Below are 10,463 nucleotides of genomic sequence, written 5' to 3'. Positions count from 1 at the left end.
TTTTTTTTTTTTTTTTGCATGCGGCAGCTATAGCTCCATCAAGTATTTGCATAGCAATGGCACAGCTCTTTACTAGCTATGAAATCTAAATTTATTTTCTTAATGTTTGTTACTGGTCTTATTGTAATTTTATTGATTAAAACAATTGCAATTGATTAATTGAAATTTATTGATTACGATTGCAAATTTCTAGCCCTCGAGCTGTCATGAAAATGAATAATCAAGTCATGGAAATGTCTATGTCTTGTATTTAGCCTATATGATTTCATTAAATAGAAATATTTTTGTTAATGTGATGTCTTTAAATATTTGACATATAACATTTACTGACAGCTTCATTTTTCCGACTTTCCTCAATTGTATCAGCCTCCAGCGACTTGAACTAGTAGAAAGAAAAAAAAACTGTGTGCGTATATTGCCGACACAATGGTAAATTTTCAATTGTACTCTGGTATCGCCTCATGAATATCAAATACGTAATGGGACGTGAACCAAAAGGAGTTTTATGGCAGGCAAAATTTGCATATAAAACTATGGTTTTACTATCCATACATTTATTTTACATAGCCTGCAGCCTAGTTACAATTGTATTTTGACGAGTATAATTTGACTATTCAAAATGATGATTAGAGATATCTGCAATAATAAACGGGAGTAAGAAATTTTATTCAGGATATGTCTAAAGTTTTGACTAGACTAAATACTATTTTAGATATATGTAATGATGTCAGAGATATTTTATATTGACGTGTCAGCCTACAAAAGGCCGTCATCCCTGCACCACTTTATGATGAGTCAAAATTGCAGAATAGATATGGAATTGGATGTTTGACTAGTCAAAACTAAATTCTGACTAGTAGATCAAGGGGGCGTTAAATGCTAAAACAGCTTGCCATATGCTTTGCCATAATGGTAAATGGGCGCTGGCTAGGATGGCCAATGAACGAAGTTTAGGATACTTAAAACACAGGCTTGGGTTATGATTGGACAGTCCAGGCCGTGTGCGATCTCGTGACCATTGCTAATTAATATTCATTAGCAGGTCCTTCAGGATAGTAGGATTCCTGGAGAGTGCTGATTGAACGGCGCATTTACTACAGGCTTTACGGTAACAACATGGCCACTTACTTGATAGTAAACACGGACTGGTGCTCTCCTGTGCTTATTTAAACGCCTCAAGACGATGACATCTTGATTTTGGCCATATCACAACTTTAAAATGAAACTATCACGAGTCGCATCTTTTTTAATCCGGCGGCATCACGTTTACCGGGCTCCGGGTCCTGTTTCATGTAATGAACCGATCAGATATGGAGCTTTCCTCACTAAAAACAACTTCTCTGTGTCTGCAGTTCAAGACAGCACTGCGCTTCTGTACAGAAAACACGGGGAGCCCTCACAAGTTGTTCAGTAAGCGTGTCACACCCATAGATTTAACACTTTGACAGTTTTATAAAGTTAACTGCGTTTCCTGAATGATTGACAGGTTGGAGTCACTGGAGCTGCCCCATGTGGGCCCTGAGTGTGTCCTGGTGAAGATGCTGGCGGCTCCCATCAACCCCTCCGATTTAAATATGCTTCAAGGCAAGAGCAAATGATTTTATTGAATTTAATAAATAATGCATTACCTATGCATTGACTCCTGTTGACAAATACAAGTCATTGACATAATCAGGATGTTTGGGCAAATCAAAATCTAAAGGCTTGAGGAAAGTGAAAGCTGTTTTGATCATTTTGCATTGTAATATTATTTTCACAACATGTTCCTTAAAATTCAAATTTCCGTAATTTGTCTTAATGTTTTGCTTATGGTTTTTTATGCTTTTTTTTTTTTTTTTCGATTTTGGAGGAAAGTAATGTTTTTTTTTTTAAGTTAATTTAAGTGACAAACACTACTGTAATGTAGAAGTTTAAATAGGGCAGCATGATATTGAAGAAAATTGAGATATAATGTGATAGTCGATATGCAATACAATATTGCTTTAAGTATGTAAAATTAATTTAAATTATATTTAAATGCTTAACTATTTAAATACCAACAACTCTCAACTTAATATATAGATAATATATAGTAATATATAGATATATCAACCTGAAAACTTCACATCAAGAACATCCATCCAGGTAAACACAAACACCTGAAACTAGGGGTGGACGATTAGTTATTTTTGCTATGTAGATTTTTTTCTTTATCAAGAACAAGAATAAAGAGACAAATCACAAACAATAGGGCAAATACAATAAAACAAAGATGCAAATGAAATAAACAGTGCTTTTATTTTTTAGGTAGGCCTACATTTGATCTGCTTAACAATAGCATAGAAACAGTTCAGAAACTGAATAATCTAATGTAAAACTAAAACACTGCATGAATTAAATTTACACTGATTCATATTAAAGCTACAGAAGTTATTCAGTCAGGAGCAGTGAGTGATTTTCTCTTGTTTGACACACAGCAGCAGGTTTACTGTATTAGGCTGCTGTCACTTTAAGACCTAATGCACAGATCATATTGACACACATCCGATAACCGACTGTGTTTACATGAATACTCGCAGCGACCGACATTTTGACAACTGTGTGTGTATCTGACCATTCGAGTGCAATAAGCAATGAAAGAGAACTGAACTCTGGAATATATGCGGCTTTCTGTGCGCGCATAATGAGTTGTTTTCCACAGCTTATTGTGCTTAATAACTCTTTTTAATGTCAAGCAAGTCGCACGTAGGTAGCAGTCGCGTGCCCAGTTTATGCCCTGCTAAATGCGTCGACCTAAAACTTTGACTTTTCGCAAAATTTTGAAGTAGCCTATTAAAATCATTCAGTACATCATGTACATTTGCCACATTTCGATGTGTAGAAAATGTTATTCGTTTTTGCATTGCTTAGTGAAAATTGATTGGAAAAATGGCATATTTCTTTCTTTTTGAGTGAGATTTCCTTTTAAAAATGTTCATCTACTTTTGATTTGAGTGTAAATCTTTGTGTGTGTTTGAACAGGTACGTATGCCCTCCTGCCTGAGCTCCCAGCCGTGGGGGGTAATGAGGGTGTGGGTCAGGTGATGGAGGTGGGAGAGCAGGTGAAAACACTCAAGCTCGGCGACTGGGTGATTCCAAGAGATGCTGGCTTAGGTGAACATTTCATGAGCATTCACAAGGCTGGTGTTGTCATCAGCAGATGCTAGGATGTGACAGCCCTGCACTGATCCGCACAGGTACATGGAGAACAGCTGCTGTTTTGAAGGCTGGCGATCTAGTGAGTTTACCGAAAGACATTCCTGTACTGTCTGCCGCCACTTTAGGAGTCAACCCCTGTACAGCTTTTAGGATGCTCGCAGACTTCGAGGAGCTCAAACCAGGTTCTTTCATTTTTCATTTACCTCAAATAGGCAGTGCTCAACTGTTCCTCATGCACCGAAGTCTAATAACTGTGTATTTCAGGAGACACAGTGATCCAGAACGCAGCTAACAGTGGTGTTGGACAGGCTGTTATTCAGATTGCTGCTGCTAAGGGTATTCAAACCATCAATGTCATCAGAGACAGGTAACCATGAACCTCAACTCATCACTGAGGCTGTTCTTTACTTAAAGCCTTCATGTATAATGCATTATAAAAGTATTTTAATGCATTAATTATGCCTTGTAATGCATTGTATGGTCTCATGAATAATTGTAACCACAGTTATAATACATAATAATACTTATCTATTAATTGATGGACCATTATAAAGTACATTGCATTAAAACACATGACAAACAACCAATGTCAGATGTAACAAGGAATCGACAAATATTTTAGTGCATTTGACCTTTGGTTATAATTATCTATGAAAATATATAATGCATTAATGTACATTATGAATGCCTTTATAATGTGTTATACATAAAGGGCCCTATTTTAACGTTCTGAAACGCAAGTATCAAGCGCGAAACGCAAGTAACTTTAGTGGGCGGGTCTCGGCGCTGTTGCTATTATACCGGCGGGATAAATGACTCTTGCGCCCGACGCAAATCTAAAATGGGCTGGTCTGAAGTAGCTTCATTACTCACTGGTGTGGTGTGGGCGTAACGTGAAATAAACCAATCAGCGCGTCATCTCACATTCCCTTTAAGAGCAGGCGCGTTTGTTCCATGGCGGATCGCTATTATAACGGCGGATTTGCCAGACGCTCGCCAGGAGCGGTTCACAGCCGAGGAGACCGGCGTTCCCTTCAGGGCCGTAAAACACAGAGAAGTGACATTGGGGATGGAGAAACACACCCAAATTAGCTTCGGTTAAACAGGCGTATAATAATTTGGGTAAATGTGTAAGCTAGATTTATGCTTTTATAATAAACTATCTATCTATCTATCGTAATAATGTGTGATTTGCAAAAATGAAAACTGCTGCTTCTGTGTAGATGAGAGAATCAAAGTGTATGCGCGTTGTGCACACGCTACATTGATTATGGCCAAGCATGCGCCCTTAAAATAGCATATGAATAACATGCGCAACGCGCCACTGACTTTAAACTAGTTTTTTTCGGTCAGTGGCGGAATTGTTTTCTAAACCTGTAAAATAGCACCAGGGAACGTTTGCGCCGGAACACGCCTCCTCTTTGCGCTGAACCGCCCCGGGGAGCGCAAGTGTATTTCTTAGTTAACCGACGTGCGTCTGTGGAGGGAAAAGTCCGCTGTGCGCGGGTGCAAAATAGGAATGATACATGCGTCGCTGTACGGTGGGTGCAAGATAGGGCCCAAAGGCTTCAAGTAAAGGGTTAACAAAAACATTAATATGCGTGTTTCTTTGTTATCAGTGTAATTTAGTGTCATATCATGGATGTCAAAACTATTGATATGTTTCTTACAATTAAGTTTTGCAAAGTACTCAATACAGACAGTGATTTGCAAATGCAGATCTAAAGCATTTAAAGTGATTAAACTAATCTCAATCCGCTCATATTTTTTCATCATTTCTCTTCAATGCAGACAATTGCTGGAATATATAACAGTTTCTTTTTGATTATCCTCTTTCACTTGGAAATGTATGGAAGTAAAATAGGTTGTTATGTTGATTGTGTAAAGCAGTTACCGTTCACCGTTCTAGGCCTGACGTGCAGCATCTCTCTGACCGACTGACAGCACTGGGAGCCACACACGTCATTACAGAGGAGAAGCTGAGACGGCCGGAGACGAAGGAGCTTCTCAAGGTCAGTTGGATCATTCTAGTGCTACAGCCGTATTTGCCTTGTCCGTATGTGAAATCTGTGCTATAGAAGCCGCATGCAAAACATTCTGTAGCTTGAGAGAGACTCTGTATCTTGATGTTCAGCGATTGTTTCTAACAGTCGTGTCCTCGACCTAAACTGGCACTGAATGGAGTTGGAGGAAAGAGCGCCACAGAGCTGTTACGTCTTTTACAGTAAGTTATCTATACACAGAAATGATCATCAAAAGCTTTAAGTGTCCACCTACTTCTGCAGCAGCCTTCGTTGCAGAGGTGTTTTTCTCATTCATTTGCTCTAATTCTAAAGCATGCAAAAGTAGACAGCCCATGTTATTATATTATATTATACTGTATTGTATTATATTATATTATTATTATTATTATATTAATTCTGCTTAAGAAGTCTAAATTTAAGATACTGAAAATAATAATAATACCTTTTATTTATAGGTGCCTTTAAGGCACTCAAGGACACTGTACAGCTTAAAAGCAAGTCAGTAAAATTCAAAGCTATGCAAAAACAGACATACAGATCAAACATATAATCAAACAAATCAGACAATAAAGTCACTAAAAGCTATTCTAAACAGATAAGTTTTAGTCTGAGCTTTAAAGAGGGAAATAGAGTCCATCTGGCGAATGTGCAATGGTAAAGAATTCCATAATTTTGGCGCTGCACAGCTAAAAGTCCTACTACCACCCAACAAACTCAATAATAAAAAATAGATTAAAAAAACATGAAGGAATATACAATTGAAGAAGAGCTGAGAGATAAAGAGGAGCCAAGTTATGAAGAGCTTTGTAGGTGAGCAGCAAACTTTTGAAATGGGAACGATAACGAACAAGAAGCCAATGTAACTGGAAAAGAATTGAACTTGTATGATCCGAGGTATGAGAGTGGGTAACAACCCTAGCAGATGAGTTCTGAATTAACTGTAATCAATGGAGTTGTTTTCAGGAAGACCAAATAAAAGAGAATTACAATAATCAATCCATGATGTAACCAAAGCATGAATAAGGACTTCAGTGCTACGCTGAGAAAGTTATTACGGAGTCTAGCAATGTTACGTAAATGAAAAAATGCAGTACATGAAATATTATTAATATGGGGACCAAAAGAAAGCAAACCATCAAATATAACACAGAGACTTTTCACTTGGCTGGAAATATTAACCGGACAGTTATCAGTAAGCAGGGTGAAGGATTGAGGTTTAGATAAAACAGACCTAGACCCAACAAGAACGGCTTCAGTTTTGTTGGTATTTAACTTTTGTTACTCATCCACATGTTAACATCCTGCAAACATGAGTACTGAAAGGGGATGGGAAGCACTAGGTTTTGTAGATATATACAATTGTTTCATCAGCGTAATAAGTGCAAAAAATGTGAGCAAGGGGTAGAAAATAAATAGTAAATAAAAGCGGACCCAACACTGACCCCTGTGGTACACCGTGAGAAACTGTGATTGATCTTAACCTGGACAAACTGTTTCTTGTCACTTAAATAGGATGAAAACTAAAGAAGCACATTGTCAGTTACCCCAATACAAGCCAATCTTTCCAGAAATACTGAATGACTAATTATTGAAATTGCTCATACTTCAATACTTTTGGTCAATACTTTGCAAATGCACTTTATTTTGAATTGCTATTGTTCTTTCAAGTATTTTTGAAATAAACGGAAGATTGGAAATGTGCCGATAATTATTTAGATCATTAGGATCCCAAAGAAGAAGTACATTTTAATGACGAAGGAACAGTAGCAATAGATAATGAACAACTCACTATGGCTGTAATAATAGGGCCAATTAAATGGATGCAGGACTTAACTAAGAAAGTGACTCAAGATTAAATCATTTGTTTTAATTGAGGAGCATACAGTTCTTGAAACTTCACGAATAATAATAATAATAAAAAATTATCAGGATTAATTCATTTAATATAGAAACACTCCCTGTTACTGTTAAAAAAAAACATTAATGCAAGCAGCTTTGTCTTAATTACAGCAGAAATACTAGAGGAAATATATTCACCAATATAAAGGTGGATACTTGAATATTGTGTTGGAGTCAAAAATTTTGAGCATCACTATTCCGAAGCATTACATTACAAACATGATTTGAAGCAAAAACTTGTCATATGATTTTAAGCAAAAAACATGACAACTTCATCACACTAATTTATGAGATTGTACAGTAATATTTTACTTTAAGCCTTTATGTGTAATGCATTTTAAAGGTATTCATAATGTATGTTATAATGCATTATATCTTTTCGTGAATAATTGTAAGCAAAGTTAAAATGAATTATAATATTTGTAGATTCCTTGTTACATCTGAAATTGGTTGTTTGTCATATGTTTTAATGCATTATACTTTCTAAAGGTGTAACAATGAATAGATAATATTGTACTCTATTTCCCCCATATTCTCCATTGTTGCGGCTCCTCTCTTCCCAGTCTGTCAGTAACGCTCTGTTTAGTTCCTGTCTCTATGAAGCCCCTCCTTCTGAAAAGCACACTGTGCTCTGATTGGTCGGCTGGATCAGTGTGTTGTGATTGGTCGAGCGCTTTGAGTGTGTTTGGGAAATGTCCCGCCCCTTTCCATAACCGCCAGTTTAACACACTACTAACTAACTCAACCAGGCCCCGCCCCTTTATTATGCATATTAATTATTTAAATGAGGAATATTGTGACGTGTTCGTTCCCGGAAGAAACTCAAGACTACAATGGAGGCGTTTCAGGAGTTCAGAAACACTGACACTGATATAGAGAAGAACTCCCGCTGGAGGGACTTTGTGCTGTGTGACTTTGCAGAGCTTTTTCATGCTCAAAGTTGAATGCAAAAAAGCATAATAGGACATAAATGTTTAACTATATAACGGGGCCCTTGATAAGCAGTGTGTATTCAGTGTTATCTGTGTTCCTCAGAAATGGAGGGAGTATGGTGACCTACGGTGGGATGGCCAAACAACCAGTCACTGTCCCAGTGGTGAGTGTGACAGCGTTCGCTCATCGGCACTGGATGAACCTTGATATCTGGCTTTATATCATTATAATAGAATGTGATGTGGTGTACATTGCAATTATATAAGCATTATTCTTTCTTTAGAGTGCACTGATCTTTAAAGATGTGAAAATAAGAGGTTTTTGGGTTACCCAATGGAAGAGAGAGAACAGACATGGTGAGTTTCCCCCAGAAAAAGTCTTTCTTGAGTTGTGTTGTTGTGTGAGGACCTATACAGAGTTTAATCTAAAATACTCGTTAACACCTTTGGCCTCTTGTGATAGATGAAGACGCCTTACGAAACATGCTGGATGAACTCTGCGTCCTCATCCGTGCGGGGAAGCTGTCAGCTCCGGCTTGCACTGAAGTCAGGCTTCAAGACTTCGGAAAAGCCCTTGAGAATGCCATGAAGCCATATGTGTCCACCAAACAAGTTTTTGTCATGTGATCCCACTAGTCACATTTTCTCAGTTTGTTAAGCTCTGCATTAATTCAACCACAAACACACACACAATAAATGTGACATCAAAGTCCAGTGAGCTTTATCAGCTTCACAGAAGATTTGTCTTTGAATGCATTGACATTTACTGTATACTTTTATGAGCATAATAAGGATTATCAGTATGTCAGACGCCAGTTTACTTTTACAGTATATGGACCGCACACTGATAACCAGACACGAACTGAAAAATATGAGTGTAGTTGTCAACAAAGACTGAGCATTTATTTCATCTTGAGCATCTTGTCAGGTTATTGTTGCTTTGACACATGGACTCAAACATGTAAATCTTCATATGTTAAAAATATACACTCATGCCATTTCTAAAACCCATGTAAAAGACTGAATAATGATCAGTTATGACAATGAAATACAGGTGAAACTCGAAAAATTAGAATATCGTGCAAAAGTTATAATTTTGATGATTATAGCTTACAGCTTATGAAAACCCCAAATTCAAAATCTCAGAAAATTAGAATATTACATGAAATCAATTTAAAAAAAGATTTTAAATACAGAAATGTCGTCCCTCTGAAAAGTTTAATCATGCATATGTATATAGTTATATATACTAAATATATTAGTTTCACCTTTTAATTTGAATTACTGAAATACACAAACTTTTGCACAATATTCTAATTTTCACCTGTTAGAGACACAACATTTTTTGTAATATTAATTACTACAACAGATGTGTACATTGTGACTGTTAATGAATATAAAGTGTTTGCTAAAACTGATCGTTCTCTTTGGCTTTTATTGACATTAAACAGATAGAAGCAGTTTATGTTTTTTAACATAACATGTTCATATCGAAAGCGATTATATCTCTGGAGTGACTAGCTGTTTCCATCCATGTAATTTTATGCCAAAATAAAGTTAAAATTATGTTTTGGAAAGCATTTGGCATTCGTCACATTATGAAGAAGAAAAATCAAATATTTATAATTTTTGGCAATCTTCCATGCATAATTAAAAAAAAAATAGACATGGACAACTTATTCAAAACAGTGAAAGAAAAAGTGTTGCTATATAAGTTACTGCCAGTGTGAACTACAGTCTATCCTAAAGTCATCAACTTAAAGAATCAAAATTGACAATTCAACATCCCTTCTCTGATGATGAGGGCGGGGCATCCTGTCACTCACATGAGATCAGCCAATAGCAAACCACAACCATCCAATCAATTCCCCATGGATAAATCAAGCCCCGCCCACATTTGTTCTTGTTCCAGAAGCGTTTCACTCTGATATACGTCACAATAGTATGGAAGCTTGTTTCCGCCACAGAATAAAACATTTTAAAAGATAATTGCGACTTTTTATCTCACAATTGCGAGTTTACATCTCGCAATTCTGACTTCATTTCTCAGAATTGCAAGATATAAAGTCAGAATTGCGTGAGATAAAGTCGCAATTGCGTGTTATAAAGTCAGAATTGTGTGAAATAAAGTCGCAATTGCGTGTTATAAAGTCAGAATTGTGAGATATAAACTATTCTGAGGTAAAAAAATAAATAAAAAAAAGTCTTTTTTTTCCTTAGAATTGGACTTTATATTTCACAATTGTGAGTTTATATCTCACAATTCTGAGAAAAGATGTCAGAATTGCGTGATATAAACTCGTAATTGCGAGAAAAAAAGTCAGAATTCTGACTTTATAAGAAGCAATTGCGACTTTATTTCACGCAATTTTGACTTTTATTTCACGCAATTCTGACTTTATAACACGCAATTGCGACTTTATTTCACGCA

At 36.5% G+C, this 10,463-nt stretch overlaps 1 protein-coding gene across 1 annotated transcript; it reads left to right on the top strand.

Moving 5' to 3' along the window:
• The first annotated feature begins 1,206 nt into the window (after window positions 1-1,206).
• mecr (mitochondrial trans-2-enoyl-CoA reductase) lies at window positions 1,207-10,452 on the top strand. Its single transcript, XM_084089227.1, has 10 exons — window positions 1,207-1,410; window positions 1,487-1,584; window positions 3,001-3,132; window positions 3,216-3,359; window positions 3,442-3,544; window positions 5,087-5,189; window positions 5,328-5,401; window positions 8,136-8,196; window positions 8,317-8,389; window positions 8,496-10,452. The coding sequence occupies exons 1-10, from the start codon at window positions 1,220-1,222 to the stop codon at window positions 8,657-8,659; spliced, it is 1,143 nt and encodes a 380-aa protein (XP_083945353.1). The 5' UTR covers window positions 1,207-1,219; the 3' UTR covers window positions 8,660-10,452.
• Window positions 10,453-10,463: the final 11 nt, after the last annotated feature.

The sequence above is a fragment of the Abramis brama genome (genome assembly GCF_963993115.1).
Source record: "Abramis brama genome assembly, chromosome: 17".
Lineage (NCBI taxonomy): Eukaryota > Metazoa > Chordata > Actinopteri > Cypriniformes > Leuciscidae > Abramis > Abramis brama.
This window is presented reverse-complemented; position numbering and strand designations above follow the sequence as displayed.